The 19961-nt window shown below is 41.0% G+C and overlaps 2 protein-coding genes across 2 annotated transcripts in view; both read left to right on the top strand.

The window, feature by feature from the left end:
* mical2b (microtubule associated monooxygenase, calponin and LIM domain containing 2b) overlaps nucleotides 1-5519 on the top strand; it is a 67734-nt gene extending 62215 nt beyond the window's left edge. The window contains 3 exon segments of the mRNA XM_046849232.1: nucleotides 2090-2189; nucleotides 2357-2430; nucleotides 3962-5519. Coding sequence (XP_046705188.1) covers nucleotides 2090-2189; nucleotides 2357-2430; nucleotides 3962-4146 — 359 coding nt within the window. The 3' untranslated portion in view covers nucleotides 4147-5519.
* An 850-nt stretch (nucleotides 5520-6369) lies between these two features.
* parvaa (parvin, alpha a) lies at nucleotides 6370-19698 on the top strand. Its single transcript, XM_046850247.1, has 13 exons — nucleotides 6370-6758; nucleotides 9666-9755; nucleotides 11226-11296; nucleotides 11379-11481; nucleotides 12117-12257; nucleotides 12355-12470; nucleotides 13711-13769; nucleotides 15623-15642; nucleotides 15857-15918; nucleotides 15998-16066; nucleotides 16542-16643; nucleotides 18463-18535; nucleotides 19437-19698. Exons 1-13 carry the CDS (start codon nucleotides 6629-6631, stop codon nucleotides 19511-19513), a joined length of 1113 nt encoding a protein of 370 aa, XP_046706203.1. The 5' UTR covers nucleotides 6370-6628; the 3' UTR covers nucleotides 19514-19698.
* The last annotated feature ends 263 nt before the right edge of the window (nucleotides 19699-19961 follow it).

A 19961-nucleotide genomic window follows, 5' to 3' on the forward strand; every position in this document is an offset into this window, starting at 1 on the left:
AACCTGCGCTTCTCTATATGGCTTTTCTTAAAGTAAAAGGAAACCGCAAGGTCATTCCATGAAGTTATTTGGGGGGTGGGGGGTGTTTGCGTTGAACGACGTACTTTTTTTTTTTTTTTCTCTCTCTCTCCTCCCCGCTCTTTCATCTCGTCGTCTCGTGGCCGTGCCGTATTAGCCGTCCTCATCCCCAATCCGTGCTTCGCCGCGAGAGAGGTTTTTGTAAGAGGCTTTCGAAATTAGCCATTGAAATAATAGCGATTTGCATTCAAACCAAATAACCACTTAGAGCGTAAATTGTGCCGAAATGACTGTAGAGGTAATGGGTCCTGTAAATAGGCTGGAAAAAGGGGGGAAAAGTGCTCCAAAATGGTCCGACGTTTCATTATTTCTCGCAAATGTTTATATACCTGAGGGTTATTAAAGCCAGCGATTCTTCCGGATGGGAAAAAAAAAAGTCACGGTGCCTGGACAGATAATGAGTTTATAATCACGGCCCTGAGTGTGTCAGAGTGTGTTATTTGTGTTCTGCTAAATTGAATTTTAACATCTTGGAAGGATGTGGAGTTTGGGTGACAGGGATGGTTGAGTCTTTTATTTATTTATTTATTATTTTTTTATATAGAAATATTTAGTGATATTCATTGTATTGGGGGATTGTAAAGTCAGGTGCTGATGAAGGTGAGGTGAGGAGGCCTGAGGGTGCTGTCAGGGTTCACATTCATCCCAGAGGTGTGCAAGAGGGTTCAGGAGATCATCCAATTCCAACCATAAAAAATTCATGTTCCCACTTACAAAGACATTGTATACAATTTTGTGCCTCCAGGTTGATGGTAACAGATTGGAGAAGAACAAGTATGCAGAAGGATCCAGACAGTCATTAGTCTGATTTCTTCAACCAGCCAGCTTTTGTAGACGGCGGTGTTTGATGTACCGAGTCGAACGATGGACAGTGTTTACTGTATAGACTGTGGGGACGCTCCTGGGGGGGGCTGCCTTCAGGAGGGACGGCTGCCATGCCTTCCATTTTTACATATTTCTCCTGGGTGATTTAAATTTACGCAGATTTATACAGAGCGACTATCCCATTTATACAGCTGAACAGCTATGGGGTTAAGGGGCCTTGCACAAGGGCCCAGGAGTGGCAGCTTGGTGTGGCTGGGATTTGAACTCATGACCATCGGATCCGAAGTCCAATGCCTCAACCACCAAGCTACCACCTCCACGTAATTAAAAAAAAAAAAAAGCTCTGCAGAGGATTTTTTTTTTATCATTTGGATCACATATTTTACCAAAATTCCAGGAATATCTACTTTTTAAATAAATCAAAGATGCAGCGGTGTAACATGCGTAGGGGAGAGCAAGGTCGGAGATATATCAGATTTTATTTTATACAAATTAAGCCATGTGGCTGAGCCTGATTCATGATTCAATCAAAATAATAATATTAATGGCAGCAACAAAAAATGACCTACACTATGGCTAAAAGATTTGTATGTGCTTTTTGAACACCCCCATTTGCTCTTATAATAACCGCCACTCTTCTGGGAAGATGTTCCACTAGATTTTGTGGAGATTTGCGAAAGGAGAAAACAGCACGCTCATGAAAACATGACCGGTTCCAGTCTTCAGGATTCTTCCATTGGAATTGATGGAACATCATTTCCTGATTTTTCTGAAATAAAAAGCGCCACTCTTCTAGAAAGATGTTCCTCTAGATCAGGTACTGATGGAGGTGAGATGAGGAGACCTGGGGTGCTGTCAGTGTTCACATTCATACCGAAGGTGTTTCATATGGTTTGGTGTTCTATAGCAGGAGATTGTTTGCTTTGTGCACAGGAGCATCATCATGCTGAAACAGGTTAAAGTCTTGTAGTTTAAGTGAAGGGAAAAATTCATGCCACCGCATCCTGAGACGTTCTGTACAATTGTGTGCCTCCAATTTTGTATTGACAGTTTGTGGAAGAACCACATACAGCTGGAGAAGTCTGGTGTCCCAGGACCTTTGGCTATATTGTGTGTGTGATAATAAATGAATAGAAAACAAGGTGAACATGTGGCGTATAAGTGTAAGCTGAGTTTCATGTTTCAGAGGATGCGTCAGCGGATGAAGCCGAGCTCCTGCACATGTGGTTTAAACTGGTCCTGGAGAAGAACAAGCTGGCGAGATACGAATCGGAGCTCATGATCTTGTAAGAAAACACTAAAACAATTAGACTAACTTGAATGTTGTGAAATGTGTGTCTTAGAAGTCATTTACCAGTGTGTAAAAAGAAAACATTATCGCATCACTATTGACTTCCTGAGGAACAATATTCATGGAGTCTAATGTTTGGATCTGAATGTGGCTGTGTTGCAGCGCTCAGGAGCTGGAGCTGGAGGACACACAGAGTCGGCTTCAGCAGGATCTCAGATGCAGGATGGGTATTGAAGGTGAGGCCACTTTTCTACCACTCTTTAAAATACAGTATACCCTGTTGTTCTGCGAAGAAGAACGAGAGAAACGGCCCATAAATTGGTGCTTTAAGCTTCTAGCATCAAACTGAAAAAGACTTGAGGCTGTAATTGGGGCCAAAGGAGCTCCAAGAAAGTATTAAACAAAAACGTGTGTGTGTGTGTGTGTGTGTGTGTGTGTGTGTGTGTGTGTGTGTGTGTGTGTGTGTGTATATATATATATATATATATATGAGCATCTACAATATCATAAATTTAGTTTTGTATAGTAATTATATAATATATGCATAAATTAAGTATACAAACATTGTAAACGAGCGTTTGAACGTATTGTAAAGCCGCACGGTCGAAAACAGATAAGATACTGTTGTGGTGCAGAAAAGCAGCAAGCAAGCAGACTGGATTTACAAAGAGAAAATATGCGTTGGTGTACAAATGCGTAATCATTGGCTGAAAACCACAACGGTGACTGAAAATGCCATCGTTTACTGCTGCTGCTGTTTTTAATCGAATCCACACGCAACCTGATGCTCACGAGTCACGACAGAACAGATCCAGTGCGACTGTCCTGAAGTTACAAACAGTTTACACAATAACACTTCAGTAGACGGTACTGGTGAAAGTACACACATGATGCACTTAAGTAGAAGATACTCGTGTTTTAAAAGACATGGTGAGAGCCGGGAAATGAGGCACCAGTGGGAGATTTAAAAGGCCACGCAATGACAGGAAACAGGTTGATGGGCTAAAAAACGGCGCAGTGAGAAGAAGAAAAATGTTGCCGAATAGATTAAAACAAAAAAAATAAACGATTCTTGAAAATATAAGAAGTAGAAAGTACAGATATTTGTGTAAAAATTGAATGAGTGAAAGTGAAAAATAAATAGTGACTTAAAGAACTGATGCCAGAAAAATCTTAAGGTACAGTAACAAAGTATTTGTACTTCATTACTTCTCACCTCTGACCATTTTCACATGATGAGGATTTTACAGTTTCTGCTTACTGTGCTAATGTTTTGCCTGTGTGTGTTTTTTTTTCTTTTCTTCATGTGCTCCACTTTGCAGAACTTGCAGGTTACAGTCTTCTTTGTTGCGTTGAATATAAAATGGCCTCGTGCCTTGAATGACTTGAGATGCACATTTTTTCCTGCTGCCTTTCGATCCTGTACTATTTCACAAGCGGCTGTGTTGTGGTCACTCTAACCTCTAACTTGAGCAGCCCAACTAATCGATAACTTGATTCGTTGACGGCAAATTTAATTATCGAATATTAAATTACGACCTGAAGAAAGTGGCGTATCCACCTGTTAATCTGTAGCGTGCCGGAGATTATCCACGATCTCAGAGAGTCATTTGTAGCCTCCAGCGTGCGCTCCGACTTTCCCACGTAATTATAAATATATACGTTACTGCTAGTTTGTTGAAGAGATGAAAACCATTGTATCCAGGTGTAACTTGGCTTGAATGCAGCGAAGTTTAATTGACCCTCTGCCTTTGCTCTGCTGTTTAGACTGTAAGAAGAGCACAGCGGAGCTGGAGGAAGAACAGCGATTGCTGGACCAGGTGATGAAGGTGGTGGAGAAACGAGATCAGTTGGTGAGCCTGCTCGAGGAACAACGGCTGCAGGAGAAAGCGGAAGACCGCGACCTCGAGGGTCTCATTCTTTCCAAGGGTTACCAGTTTCACTGGGCATGACTGAAACACACTCGCACACAAATTGCGTGTGTCTGAGGGAGTACAAGTGCATGTGCGAGCGAGTGTCTGAGTGTGTGTGAACGAAAGTGTGTGTAAGAGGGTGTTTGATCGAATGTCTGAGCGATTGACTTAACGATTTTGTGCGTGAGGAAAAAGCAAGTTGAAAAAAGGGAAACCTTTCAGCACTCGTGCTGTCGAGATTTGACTTTTCCTCCTTTTTCTGACTGAAACAAACCCATTTCACGTTTTATATTTTACACCTGATTCTAGAGTCTGGGTTTCCTGAACAGCAGGAGACCCTGCAGCTGCTTTTTACATAAAGAATCGTCCGGGACGCGTCTCATCGTAACCCTTAACCTGCGCTAATGAGTTTATTTATTATATACAGCAATAGTGAACTTTAACACTTGATGTAACACAAAATGTAACACTGAAACACTACAATTGTGTGTGTGTGTGTGTGTGTGTGTGTGTGTGTGTGTGTGTGTGTGTGTGTGTGTGTGTGTGTGAGAGAGAGCGTGTGTATGAATGTAGTCACTGTTCTGATTTTAACGTCTCAGCTGTCAGGCTTGAATGTAAAGTTGTTCACGTTTCATCTTAACGTTCACTCGTGGTGTTTGTTGATTGTTTGACTCGTTTGTCACATTGAATCTGTTCGTTATTTATTTAATGAGGGGAAAAACAGCCGAACGAGGATGGATTTCATTTAATAAAGACTGCAAACTCTGTTTGCTGATGGATTTTTAAAAGCGTCTTGATTTTACATTTTAGGTGGAATTTCCGTTTCACCGGAAGCAATTATTTTCCTGTAAAACCTCATTCTGAACTGCTTCATTCCTCTTCTATCTTTATTGGGGTCCATGTCCTGGGAAGGCCAGACACTCGCACACACCTGTTCACAGCTGGATGAAGGTTTGCATGGACAGTGCGTGTACGTATGTTTTTAGGAGATGGAAGGAAACCAGGAGAACCTGGAAGAACTTCATAGTGAGAATATTGAGAATGATTTTACTTTATTTCAGGATCGAACCAGTGAGAATTTTCACTGCATTGCACCAATACTGTTGATTTATTTATAACTTAAAGAAAGACACGGGTTCTATTTAGATTTAATGTTCTGAAATGTCTATTGGGATCTTCAACGTTTTTTCAGTCAAGGACCCCTTCGGTGATGGAGACTTGCGGCAGGGACCCCCTGATTAAAAAATGTGTCAAATAAAACCACTGATATTAATAGAAACCAATCATATTACGCTGGTTATGTAAGAGAATTTGAACTGTTGTTGTTGTACATGCATCACTGTCTGTATATTTACATATATTTTTAAATCTTTCGAAAAGATTTACGCATTAAAATCTGAATTTAAGTTGTTCACAGTTGTTTTATTTTAATAGATTTGCAGTTTCATTCATTTTCCTTTTACTATCAGGTGGACTATTATACATTTACATGAACATCCGCTTAAAGTTTAATAGAATATTATACATATACATTACTTTTCATTTTTTGTTTTGACCCTTTTTTGTTTTTTATTACAAAAATGATTTGTGATTCGATATTAATTCACGGACCTCCTGCAGTACCGCCGCGAACCACCTAGGGGTCGCGGATTCCCGGTTGAAGACCGATGGTCTATGTTCCAGTTCTCTCTTTCATTATAGCAGCTATAAACACCTTATCCTGCACCCTGGGCTCTTTTTTTTGTATTTCTTTAAAGTTCGTTTAACAAAATACATACAAAAAAACATGAAATGTAAAATCTGTTCTCTTGTAGGCTTTTATTTATATGTATGAAAGGTGAAAATCGAGTCTTAAACGCTGACTGTTGCGAAGCTCTTGAGAGTTCTTCCATACTCCATTTGCTACTTTCAGTTCATCCTTCACCTCAGTGCAAGAACAGAACCGAGAAAAATCTGGAAGCATGTTGAGGTATAGAGAGAGATTGTTGGACCAGTCGAGCAGTGGTTGAGGACCAGAATTATACCAGATATATAATACATTTGAATACGGCTCTTTTGCTTTTTTTTTTAGGTGCCAAACCTTTTGCGAAAGGTGATTTAAAAATATTATATGATGGAGCATTTAGCAAAAAAATAATAATTATTAATTAATCCTTTTTAAAGACTTTTTAAAAGATACTGTCGCAAACTCCGTCGTAAAGCAGGGCGACGATCTTTTTTAAACGCCAACTGTTTTCCGCGTCACAGCGGATCTCTATGGAGATTAAATTCCCGCGAGAACAGGTTTCGACAGTACACCAGCGGTACACTTGAGAGAAATGAACGAGGAAGGCGTAACCATTGTGACAAGTTTGAGGGGGTGGAGGGAGGCAGGGAGAATCCATGTTTTTAGAGGGGCAGGGCTAAATCTCTGGAATTCCGTTTCCGTTCTAGGGATTTTTCCCAAATTTTACCGGAAGTGATTTAGGAATTCAGTACTTTTTTTTGGTTGGTTTGTTTTTGGTAGACACTGTGTGTTTAGATGATGGCGTCCTCTCCGCAGAAATCTCCGTCCTCTCCCACTCCCCTCTCCCCGAGCTTCAGGAAGAAGGATGAGACTTTTCTCGGGAAACTCGGAGGAACTTTGGTCAGGAGAAAGAAGGCGAAAGAAGGTAACACTAAATTAAAAAAAGTTTGAGCTGTAAAACACGTGGAAGTTTTTGAACCGAACCAAAGCTCCAGTCTCCATGTAGAGATCCAGAGGTTCAGAGGTTCTTTAGTAATGAGGAGTCCACAGCTGGTTTGATGTTGGGCGTCTCAGTGAACTTCTGCCACACGACGAGTAGGAACATGTTCCTGCGTTCCTCTGTTTTTCACCTTCAATTAATAGCACATCACAACAAGACAGTAAAAAATCACAGAAAACTAATTATAAATACCATCAACAATATTTATTATTGTTGTTGTTATTATTGTTGTTGTTGTTGTTGTAGTAGTAGTAGAAGTAGTAGTAGTAGTGGTAATAAGAGGCAGATAAAAGGATGGACAGAACAGTTTGGCTAATTGATGGATGACTGGTGAATTAATAGAACGGTAGATGATATGGACTAGAGGTTGGATGGACTGAATGAATGGCTCACCTGATGGGTAGATGATTGGACTGATAGGTAGATGATTGGACTGATGGATGGGTGATTTGACTGATGGGTACATGGTTGGACTGATGGGTAGATGATTGGACTGAAGGGTAGATGATTAGACTGATGGGTAGGGGATTGGACTGATGGGTAGATGGTTGGACTGATGGGTAGATGATTGGACTGATGGGCAGATTATTGGACTGATGGGTAGACGAATGGGTAGATGGTTGGACTGATGGGTAGATGGTTGGACTGATGGGTAGATGATTGGACTGATGGTTGGACTGATGGGTAGATGGTTGGACTGATGGGTAGATGATTGGACTAATGGGTAGATGGTTGGACTGATGGGTAGATGATTGGACTGATTGGTAGATGATTGGACTGATGGTTGGACTGATGGGTAGATGATTGGACTAATGGGTAGATGGTTGGACTGATGGGTAGATGATTGGACTGATTGGTAGATGATTGGACTGATGGTTGGACTGATTGGTAGATGATTGGACTGATTGTTGGACTGATGGGTAGATGGTTGGACTGATGGGTAGGTCATTGGACTGATGGGTAGATGATTGGTCTGATGGGTGGGTGATTGGACTGATGGGTAGGTGATTGGACTGATGGGTAGGTGATTGGACTGATGGGTAGATGACTGGACTGATGGGTAGATGGTTGGAATAAAGGGGAGATGATTAGACTGATGTTTGGGTGAATGAAAATGAATGTTTGGATTAATATGTAGGTGGATGAGTGAATGGATGGATGAACTGCTGGATGCATAGAAAAATATATTATAGCAGATTATAGCAAGACCGATTGTTGTTGTTTGTTTATTCTAGTGAGATTTACTCTCGCTCAGCTTGGGTGGAACATCATCTCAGGTTTGAGCTCCAGCACACGTGTGAGGAGCATGTGGAGTGTGTGTTACAACCATTTTGGGTGATGCACAGGCGGCGGGTTGATGGAGAGATCATTTACAGCGTTGTGGAAGTGCCTCTTCTCATGTCCACTCCTTTACTCTGAAGTTGGGTCCATGGTGAATTTTCAGGACAGAAATCCAAGTTGTGGGTTTTTTGTAGAAGTTGTGGATCGCTTAGCTTTGTGTGTGTGTGTGTGTGTGAGTGTGTGTGAGATGCTGGTGTTGATTGCGTGGATCGTGAGGATGTCACGTTCACCACCAGGGGTTTTTGCGATGCAGCAGCGGATGTTCCCTCTGTAAGCATCTGTGAGGATGTAGGCGTGTGCAGCGATGCATGCTGGGTGGTGGATGCAGGGTGAAAGGCTCGCTGTGCTCTCGGCAGGAGGACGCCGTTAACACCCTCCGCTTAAAATAGTGACATTAATAAAGCCGAGAGCTGGTTTCCTTCACCCACACGACTGAGGATCCTTCGGTGTGGAAGGATGAGTAGAGCTTTTCCCCAATTTCCATTTTTATCATCCCAGTGGTACATTTCTAATTAAGGTCTATTTAACATCATAATAATAATAATAATAACTACAAAAAAAAAGGGCTTAAGGTACGTCCCAAAATTCACTGTATCACCAAAAGTATCCATGTATCGCACTGTACGGTGTTTTGTATGTTTTGCAGTTTTTCTTTTACCTGAATAAAAAAAGGTTTTCCTATTTGCGACTTTTTTCCTTGACATTCCGAGATTGTTTCTTGTAATTTAGAGTTTTTTTCCTTGCAATTCCGAGTTTATTTCTCGTAATTCAGACTTTCAGAGTTTATTTCTGCAGAGCTGATTGTTAGACAGAGTTTGTTTCTCTGCAGGGATCGGAGGCTCAGTTTAAAAACGTGATTCTGTTGACTGTATCCCATGTAATTTTCGATATGTAAAGCTTTCTGGCACTGCAGAGGGGGAATTGCAAGAAAAAAAGCTACGAATAAAGTCGGAATCAGGCAATCTTTTGTTAAAAAAGTAGCAGAAATGGGCTTCCATATGAATCTTCTCCCCGCATCTCACTGTTTTCTCCCAGATCCTCTATTGTTTTTATTCTGCAGTGTCTTTAGTGTTCAACTGTTCAGAACGTTCCAGAGTTTAGCGGGTGGTGCGTCAGTAATAATGGTCCGCAGGGAAACGGTGCTCTGTGTGAAGCATCGAGGCAAATATTTACATTTGATATTTGGGTTACTTGATGAATCATTCCAGACGCCTTTACCCAACTTACATCCAAGCAGTTAAGGGTTAAGGTCAAGCTTGCTCAAGGGCCAAGCAATGGCTGCTTGGTAGTGCTGGAATTTGAACTTCTAATATAATGTCTTAACCACTGTGCTACCATTCTTGCTCGCACCCTGGCGTTCTCTCTGTATCACTTCTTTACGATTTGTTGTATTGTTTTTGAAATACGTCTGGGAGAAGCGTTTCGGCGAGGGAACGTTTTGTTCTGCGTTTTGAGAGCAGGTCTTTTTATTTTCTCCTGTGTGTTGTGTAGTGTCAGAGCTGCAGGAGGAAGGCATGAACGCCATCAACCTGCCCCTGAGTCCCACACCGTATGAGCTGCATCCGGAGGACACCATGCTGGGTACGTCACCTCACCCTCCATACACACACACACACATTCTGGACTCAAATTTTGTTTAGAAGGTCTCGATTGGCATTCTAGACCTGCATCTCTGGCACTAGTTCTGGTAAAAAATAACGATAAATGACAGATTGTGGACTTTCATTAGTCACAAACACGCCTCTACTTTTTTTGGAATTTTAACTAATGACCTTCTGAGCCAAGGTCTAATGCCTTAACCACTAAGCTACCACCTCTCAGCTTCCTGGGTGATCATACCTTCTCTTCTAGAACCTCAGAACTTCAGATGAGATGAGAGAAGAAAGCTCACCTTGCCTCTTAGATCAGAGACCACTTCTAACTCTGTGCCCTTTAAACTGCACCACAGTTTGTTGACTCTTTACTTTAGTTTTAATCTATTTGGCGACATAATCAATTTTTCAATCCACCACTGGTGTATCATTTCCTGTCTCTCACACACCACAGACGTAGACTAGTTTACAAAGTGAACAATGAACATGGCAGAAGGCAACAAGACGTCTGCGGTTGATGTGGATAAGACAGAGGGAGTCAGCGATATAAAAAAAAACATTTTCTTTACTGTTTTTATAAAAAATATACATAAAAAATATATATTTTCAAAATATATATATTTTTTAATCAGTTAACATTTGTTTTACTGCTGCGCCAAGTCTCAAATCAGCGCCAGAATCTGCCATAATGTGCACAATGAACCCTCTGGGGTCCATAAACGCGCCGGCGCGTTTGTGGCATTTTCTCCTCATAAAGCCGAAGCGAACCTAAATTACTGTCTTTTGTGATGGTGCAGATACGAGCAGTACATCATTCGAATCTGTAAAGGGTCTACTTTTTTTCGTATACACTCATAATAATAACAAAATGCTGTGATTTTGTAAAATAAAGGAAACAGACAGGGGGCACTCTCTGCCGTCTCTATCATCTCTTCACAGACACATAAATAAAACAAACTGAATCTTAGCGAACACTCGCCTCACAGACATAATAAATATATGAATAGAAAGCTTGAAATGTTTACTTTTAAATAAACAAATACCAAAAACATATATTCTCTGATGATGTAATCCGTATGAAAGTTAGTAGAGGTACAGTTTCTCCGGTATCACCTCATTAACCGTCCGTGTGGAAACATAACAAAAAGCCCTGTTTGGTGTCCTGATTATTTACATAATTTAAAACACTATATTTACTTTAAAACATTTACAAGAATATTTAGTCTTCATGCTCTATGTTGAGTTTGGTTTCACTAATAATAAACATACATTTGCATAAAGCATCAATATTCGTCCATGTTGATTAGTAATACTTTTGAAGTTTTTAATATTCGGTACATTTAGAACAGATAAAAAATTTTCCGCAGAGTCTTAAAAAGCATCAAATTCAGAAATCAAAACGTTTTTTGCCTGGTTTTTCATTCCTTACTCAACTTCCTTGTCTTTTCTCTTCAATCAGAGGAGAACGAGGTTCGCACCATGGTGGACCCCAACTCCAGGAACAACAGCAAACTGCAGGAGCTGATAAAGGTGAGGACGACGAATCAGCCGTTAAGGTTCTCGCTCCTCTGTTTAACGAAACACCGCTGTTTAACGGCGCTTTCTCTCTCAGGTGCTTATAGACTGGATTAACGACGTGCTGGTCGGGGAGAGGATCATTGTTAAGGAGCTGACAGACGATCTGTACGATGGACAAGTTCTGCAGAAGCTCTTTGGTGAGGATACGTGGTGCTGTCAATTTTGTAAATTTCAGGAACAATATGGAAAAGTATGGAATTAGATTTGAGTGATTTTCAGGTCTGGATTAGTATTGACACTATTGCCCTGTTCGGATAAAATCCTGGATCTCGAAACGTCTTTAAACTCTACATGCTACATCTTTAAACCTAAGTGACCCTCCTACACTAGACACCTATGTGTTTTCCATTCCCTCACACACCCCGATTTAATTATCCAGTCATTATGAAAGCTCTAATGAGCAGGTCAGATTGTGTTTAAAAATGATATTTGTGGACACCTGACCATAAGTTTGCTTCTTTTTTAACATCCAATTTGCTCTGATAATAACCTCCACAATTCTGGGAAGATGTTCCACTAGATTTTCAAAGGTAATGATGTACACATTCATCCCAGACGTGTTCAAAAGGGTTTGAGCTCTATAGCAGGAGATCTTCCACTTAAACCCATATCTTCACTGAGCTGGAGAAGATTCAGGTGTCCCAATACTTTTGCCATTGTTTTGTGTGTTTTTTTTTTTTTTTTTTGCTTTATTGAAATAAATCCACTTAAACAACTTTTTTTAATCATATAAATCTCTATCTTCTGTCCATCTCTGTATCTTGTCCTTCAGAGAAGCTGGAGGGAGCGAAGCTGAACGTGGCCGAGGTGACTCAGTCGGAGATCGCTCAGAAGCAGAAGCTCCAGACGGTCCTCGAGCGCATCAACGAGGTTCTCAAAGTCTCCCCCAGAAACACCAAGTGGAACGTCGACTGTAAGCTCGAGGAAATGTTCTGCCCAGACTGCATCCCGATTGTACGATAAGAGCGCTGTGTAAACCTTCTCATGTACCTTCTCTGTTCCTGTATTAGCTGTTCATGCTAAGAGCCTGGTGGCCATCCTGCACCTCCTGGTGGCACTGTCTCAGCACTTCAGAGCTCCGATCCGCCTCCCAGACCACGTCTCCATTCAGGTGGTGGTGGTTCAGGTACGAGTCAGTGTGGAATCTATCACTTTTGGATGAAGGAGTCTCCAGTGTCAGTGGACAGTTTAGTTTGTTATTCACTAAATTGTATGTGCAAAAGTATCGGGACACCTGCCTTTTCCAGCCAGATGTGACCACACAGCTGTATAGGATGTCTTGGGAATGCTGTAGCATTATTTCTCTTTCTTTCTACTGATCCAGATGCTGAAACAAACAAGCCTGTTTACATTTTCGGATGACAGGGCAGGATGTAAAAATACTCTCGGAAATGTTTTAAAGTAATTCTGGTGTTTTAAATTACGAAATTATCAGGACACCAAACGAAACCTTTACTATGTTTCCACACGGACGGTTTTAATCGCCGGATGTGCCCATCATGGTGGATTTTGGTGACATGGCGCATCAGTAAAACAAACGTTTAGTGATTTAAAATGTATTTTCGGCCCTATTTTTTAAATTATAGACGAGTAAAGAAAAGACGGCGTGAATAAATGAATGTTGCGTTGGAACTTTGAATTTCGCCTCTTTTATATATATTTATTTATTTATATTTATGAAATGTATTTTATATATTTATAAAACGGTCAAACGAAAATGCGCGCCACGTTGAACGCGCGTTAATAATATTGGTGCCGTTAGAGTTAATTTGCATTGATGCATCATCAATGCGTTAATTTTGACAGCCTTAATAAAAAGGTAAGAAATTAATATGGATCTGTTAATTAATAAATATAATTATATCAATTATAAATATAATATAGAGCTCTCCATGCAGCGCGCGGTCTCGCGTGTAAAAACAAACAACGTGTGGCATCAGTGATTCACCTCTAGAGGCCGCTCTCGTAACCTTATCACGCCAAAAAAACTATCGATTTTTACCAACAGTTCTAGCAATCGACGATTGGTGCCGATTAATCGGCAAAACCGATGAATCAGTCAACCTCTAGTTATAATACATTATCTACACATCGATCGTGCATTTTAGTGAATAAAAACAATGCTGTGTATTTAGATGCGCATTCTTGACGCATTTAAGACTCTCAACTCGACAGCGTTCTAGAACCTCAGAAGAAACATGTATTATTCGTTTTAAATCTGTATGTAATTGAAAGGGTGACATGCTTGTGTGATGCTCCAGTTTTTCCTGGTTAACCTCATTGTGTGTGTGTGTGTGTGTGTGTGTGTGTGTGTGTGTGTGTGTGTGTGTGTGTGTGTGTGTGTGTGTGTGTTTCCTAACTGTCAGAAACGGGAGGGAATCCTGCAGTCTCGTCAGATTCAAGAGGAAATCACAGGCAACACCGAGTGAGTCTTTCAGCTTCTCTATGTTTGGGTTATTGTGCCTAAGCCAGTAAGTAAGTGTGTGTGTGTCAAGTCAAGTCAAGTCAAGTTTATTTCTATAGCGCTTTTCACAACAGACATTGTCTCAAAGCAGCTTTACACAAATCAACAGTGATGGTGAATGGTGTGCATTTGTCCCTGATGAGCAAGCCGTGGCGACTGTGGCAAGGAAAACTCCCTTAGATGTTATGAGGAAGAAACCTTGAGAGGAACCAGACTCAAAAGGGGAACCTCATCCTCATCTGGGTGACATCAAGAGTTTGATCATAAATCTTTCAACAATACAGAACACTGGACAGTGAGAACTAACATGATTACTGGAGTATAAGATTATAAGTGATGTTCTTTCTGCAGTCTTAAACAGTCTATATGGTTAGTAGCTCCGAGTTTTATAAGCTCAGCATTTGTGATCACCACAGATCCAGCATCATCTTCTCCATGCCAGAGCCTTTAAACACTCCAGGAGGTCCAATGTCAAAACTCCACACATGTAGCGGGATCCAAATGGCACTGGTACGCCTCTAGATGGTTCAGGATGTTTGTGAGTTCGCATCTACTTTAAAGGTCCGTAATCATCACGAGGTGGGAGGTGACTGAGCTGGATCAACCTCAGGATGCCTCGGGATGGGGAGAGAAAGAGAAGCAGTGGAGAGGAATTAGCGTAGCTGCTGTTCATGATATTAACAGCACAAGTTGATAATGTGCATGTGATCAGATGTTCTGGAGCACAAGGTTATGATGTGAGACGATGTTATGTGTAGGCTTTGCTAAAAGATACGCTTTTAATCTACACTTAAATTGGGTGAGTGTGTCTGAGCCCCAACACCGCCAGGAAGACTATTCCAGAGTTTAGGAGCTAAATGTGAAAATGCTCTACCACCTTTAGTGGACTTTGCTATTCTAGGAACTACTAGAAGCCCAGAGTTTTGAGATCTCAGGGAGCGTGGCGGATTGTAGCGTGTTAAAAGACTGGATAGATACACGGAGCCAAACCATTTAGTGCTTTGTAAGTGAGAAGTAATAGTTTGTAGTCTATTCGAAACTTAGTGTGTGTGTGTGTGTGTGTGTGTGTGTTTGGGACTCACTGATCAATATACTGTGAATGAGAGACTAAATAAGATTATCAGGAACGGTTTTGCAGTCGAAACGCCATCAGGGAACAGTTGATAACATCAATGATGGAACCGTAATGAATGGACATTCGGTGTTGCATAGATGAGGACGGGTTGAGTCTCGAGGTTTCTTACTCATACCATCTCGGGGAGTTCCCACGCCCCCCCCCACCCTTTTGCCAACCAATTGTCTAATTGCCAAAATTTAAATACGTAAACAAATATTGTACATTGAACTTCAGCAGAAAATATGTTATGGCCGAGGGCAGCAGGGCAGTGGGTGCTCACTAGCACCCCCTAGGTAGTTGCGCCATAGGCAACCGCCTATTTTGCCTAGAAACAGTGCTGTCTATTGTTCAACGCGCTATACAAATACCATACAATCAAATTAAATGGTGACTGATGAGTAGGTTATACACACCACACACACACACACACACACACACACACACACAGACAGTCATGTTTTACCTTTTATCATTGTCACCTTTTATTCCCAGCACAGCGATTGTGCTGAACCGTTGTACTTTGTATCCATTTAGAGTTACATTGGATGTTGTGGAATGTCAGTAATACGAGTTCCTGAGAGCGTTTGCATTACAAAAGCGTTTTTATGCTTTATTATCATTAGCCTTTTTTATATACAAGTTTTATATTATTGTATTTATTGAATCTGATTTCCTCCTGTCTTTCGCTCTCCTACAGGGCGTTTTCTGGCCGGCACGGTACGTTCTGCATGAACTTCTTATTCATTTCGCTCATTTTTGGATTGTTCAGTACCGATGAGATCAACCACAGTACCAATAGTGAAATCTCATGTCCTCGATGGATCAGAAAGATCTCGCATTACAGGATACATATAAAACCGCTGCTTGTTTCCAGCTCCAACAGCACATCCCTTGAGTACGTTTTGCGTTCTCTCTCTCTCTCTCTTTGCAGAGCGCGACGCGTTCGACACCCTGTTCGATCACGCACCTGACAAACTCAACGTGGTGAAGAAGGTAAGGCGTCACAGACGTGCGCATCCGTGTCCAGGAATCCAACCGCTTTAACTGAAACTCTCCTCATTTTACTGTGCAGACCCTCATCACTTTCGTCAACAAACACCTGAACAAGCTGAACCTGGAGGTGGCCGAGCTGGACACACAGGTACCGGGCTCGCACTACGCATACGATACGATCATTAAAATTATTCAGAATGACTCCTTATTGTACAACATGCACAAGAGTTTGGAGACACCTGACCATAAGATTGCTTTGGGCTTCTTTTTTTGGACATCCCATTCCACATTTAATCTCCACCATCACTTCTCTGGGAAGATGTTCCACTAGATTTTGTGGAAATCTTTGCTACAATGGTGTTGGTATGCAGTCAACATTCACATTCATCCCAAAGGTGTTCAGTGGGTTTTAGGTCTGAGCTCTATCGTGTGCCTCCAACATTGTGGGGAAGAACCACATATGGGTGGAGAAGTCAGGTGCCCCAATACTTTTGCACATATTGTGTATGTTTATTTCTGCTATCGTTGGTGACATCTAGAAATTTATTTTTTTCGATATTAATATGTAGAATTGTGAGTGTGTGTGTGTGTGTGTGTGTGTGTGTGTGTGTGTGTGTGTTCAGTTTGCAGACGGAGTGTACCTGGTGCTTCTGATGGGACTTTTGGAAGGATACTTCGTACCGCTCTACAATTTCTTCCTTACTCCTGAAAACTTTGAGCAAAAGGTGTGGAATTTGTCTTGTTGTATTTATAAATTATTTCACCAACTCGCCTTTTTTTTTTTTTTTTGGAGAACAAACCAATTTTCCCACCACCCAGTAACCAGTACTATCACAAGGACATTCTGAGGAAATGTCTATTGATCTGACACTGTATTATTGTGTGTTTTGAGCCATTATGCAAATTTACATATGGTATAAGAGAAAGCTTGTGTCTGTGGTAGCTGCGGTGGACAAGCTGCATTACTGGAGGCTTTTATGTTTAGAAGCCTCCGTGTACCTTCTGGTCAATTTTCATTTTAGAAAGAGAATAAAATAAAATTTGTTTGAAACTCCAGAACTAAACTACGGAAAAACTAGTAAAAAAAATGGCAGATTTTTTTTTTTTTTATATCAAATTGCAGATCTACAGAAGCACTACATCGCAGCAGTTTCAGCTCAGAAGTAGGCGGAGCTTATACATTCTACTCCATAACTGAAGCCGATCGCATCTCGATGCATAGCCAATGATGAGATACATGAAAGATCCGTATGAATGAGCTACCGATGCGATGCGATACGATACGGTTCACCCCCCGTTACGATGCAGCGCGATCCGATTTCGATTCAACCCAATGCGACTCCGCAAATTCACTATACAGATAATTCGCTTTTATTTCTTTGGTTCAGACAGACAGCAATTCAAACGGGTCTTCGTAGTTTTGTTCCTGTTCTGTCTGCAGGAAGACGCAGCTCTACCTCTGCCATGTTAATCTGTATTCTATGCGACTCTCAGGACACGCCTCCGTCCCCGTAGTGTTGCGATACGTTATAAAAAAAAACAGTTTAGCGACGAGAAAACAATCTGAAATATTAGTCACAAATTATTGGTAACTTTGTCAATAATCAAAGTATAGCGCATCTACTAATAATTACATATAAATAAATCGTATAGTAAATCGTAATTTTTTAATTTATTTATTTTTGACGATGCAAATCTGTGAATCATAACACCTCTCTTCTAAATAGGCAGACGTGCTACCTAATACGTGCATATTTAATTTTATTCAAATTTTATTTGCATAGTCTTTTATCGTAGTGAAAATTGAATGACCAGACCTAGGAGGCACTTTTAGTGTGAGCTTTGCCTTATATGGAGTTTTGGGGGTGTGGCTAAAATTGAGGGGTAACAATGGGGATGTTGGAGCGTGTGCTTTAAAAAATCGCGTGTGTATTAAAGCACGATGAGGGGCAGCGCTGAGACGCTCTCAGGGGCACAGCGCTGTCGCAAGGCCCAGCCGAGCCGGGTTCAGAGCCAACACACTGGGCCAAGTAGGCACCGGGAAGCAGGGCACGGCTGTAATCTGCCTCTGCACAGGAAATGGAAGAGCGACACGGAGATTAGCATCCAGCTGGAGACGGGGAGAATGTGAGACAGCCGGTGTGTGGGTTTTAAAAGGACAAGTCGAAAGAATAACACAATAGGGATCAACAAATCTGCACACACACACATTATCTTGAAAGAAGTAATGAGACTCCTGACTTTTCCAGCTATGTGTGGTTCTGTCCCAAACAACAATTGTACAATTGTCTTTGGACACACAAATCCAGCTAAATGATACGATTTCCATAGTTTGGAGTTAAAGATCTCCTGCTGTAGACCTGCTGACCTCAACCCTATCGAACACCTACGGGATGAATGTGAACACTGACTGAACCTCAGCCCTTCTCACCTCACCTTGTAGCTGAATGAATCTCCACTTAACAAGCACAGTCCAAAATCCAGTGGAACATCTCCCCAGGAACTGCGTCATGTTTCCTTAACCGTGCTGTTGCTTCATTTCAGGTCCAAAACGTGTCCCTCGCCTTCGAGCTGATGCAGGACGGTGGCCTGGAGAAACCAAAACCAAGAGCAGAAGGTAAATAGAGAACTCTGACTCACACCACACGTAAATAAAATATCGTCACATCGACTTTACAGCAGAGTGAAATTCTTTCTGCACATACTACATACTTTTGTATTATATATATATATATATATATGTATATGTATATGTATGTATGTATATATGTATGTATGTATAAGAACCGCACCACAAAAGTCAATTTTGGGGTCAGAGCGCAGCCCTGATACAGCGCCCATGGAGAACAGAGGATTAAGGGCCTTGCTCAAGGGCCCCAAGAGTCGCAGTTGGCGATTGTCCTTCTGAGATTCATGTCCATGACCAGCTGGTCGAATGTTTTGTTTTGTTTTGTTTTGTTTTTTTAGAATTTATTGAATTAGAATTGATTACTTTTTATTTGAATTGAGCCAAACAGGTTCAAGGTCACAGCAAGTTCAAATATATGAAATAGGATAAGCATAAAAATCATTATAACCACTTTTTGAAGGTGGTTGTACATGCCTTGTTTTTGATGTAAATATTCATGAGATCGATCTACAAAAAGTTGTTAAGGAATATCTGATATCATCACTACTTTTTTTTTTTCTCTCTAAGTATACAGACAATAAGCATATGGACATGTGTATTATATAGAAGCCATCCTTCAAATATGATTATTATTGTTGTTGTTTTGGTTAGATTTAGACAGAAAGCTGTGCTAAATATAATCCTTTTTTAGCATTAACGCACAGGCAATAGAACATCTTTTATCTGATCATTTCAGTAAGAGAAAAAAACCCACCGTATTCATAAAGTATGGTATTGTATTAATTCTGAGCCCCAGAGGATCCCATGATTTCATGGTCATGTTCTATTAGTTATAAACCAGCTCCTGTATATAATGCAATCATACGGATTTGTGTTTTTCTCCTCTCAGACATCGTGAACTGCGATCTAAAGTCGACTCTGCGTGTTCTCTACAACCTGTTCACCCGATACAGAAACGTGGACTGACGAGACGCACGCACGCACACGGCGCTTCAGTTTGGGAGAATCAGCAATACAGGATTTATACCACAGCCACAGTTTGATGGTCTTCGTTGTGTGTGTGTGTGTGTGTGTGTGTGTGTGTGTGTGTGCGCGCACACGTGTGTATAGTGAGCTGTCTAACAAAACATGAATGATTCTCACACTGTTTATTTGTAGTGTCATATATATGTATATATATATACATAAAATGTGTGCACACACTATATGGACAAAAGTGGACAACTGACCATTACATTGGTATGTGATTTTGCAATTCCACATTTAGTCCCCATTTGTATTTATTATAATCTCCACTCTTCTAGCCAGATGTTCCACTGGATTTTGTGGAGATTTGTTCTCATTCAGCTACAAGGGTGTTAGTAAAGTGATGGAGGTCAGATGATGAGGCCTGGGGTGCATTTTTTAGTGTTCA

The sequence above is a fragment of the Silurus meridionalis genome, chromosome 5 (assembly GCF_014805685.1).
Source record: "Silurus meridionalis isolate SWU-2019-XX chromosome 5, ASM1480568v1, whole genome shotgun sequence".
Taxonomy (NCBI): Eukaryota; Metazoa; Chordata; class Actinopteri; order Siluriformes; family Siluridae; genus Silurus; species Silurus meridionalis.

Coding starts and splice junctions, on each gene's coding strand:
- parvaa (XM_046850247.1), top strand. CDS start 6,629: ATGATGGCGTCCTCTCCGCAGAAATCTCCGTCCTCTCCCACTCCCCTC. Junction 6,759..9,665: donor GAGAAAGAAGGCGAAAGAAG/GTAACACTAAAT, acceptor TGTGTTGTGTAG/TGTCAGAGCTGCAGGAGGAA. Junction 12,471..13,710: donor TTCAGGTGGTGGTGGTTCAG/GTACGAGTCAGT, acceptor CCTAACTGTCAG/AAACGGGAGGGAATCCTGCA.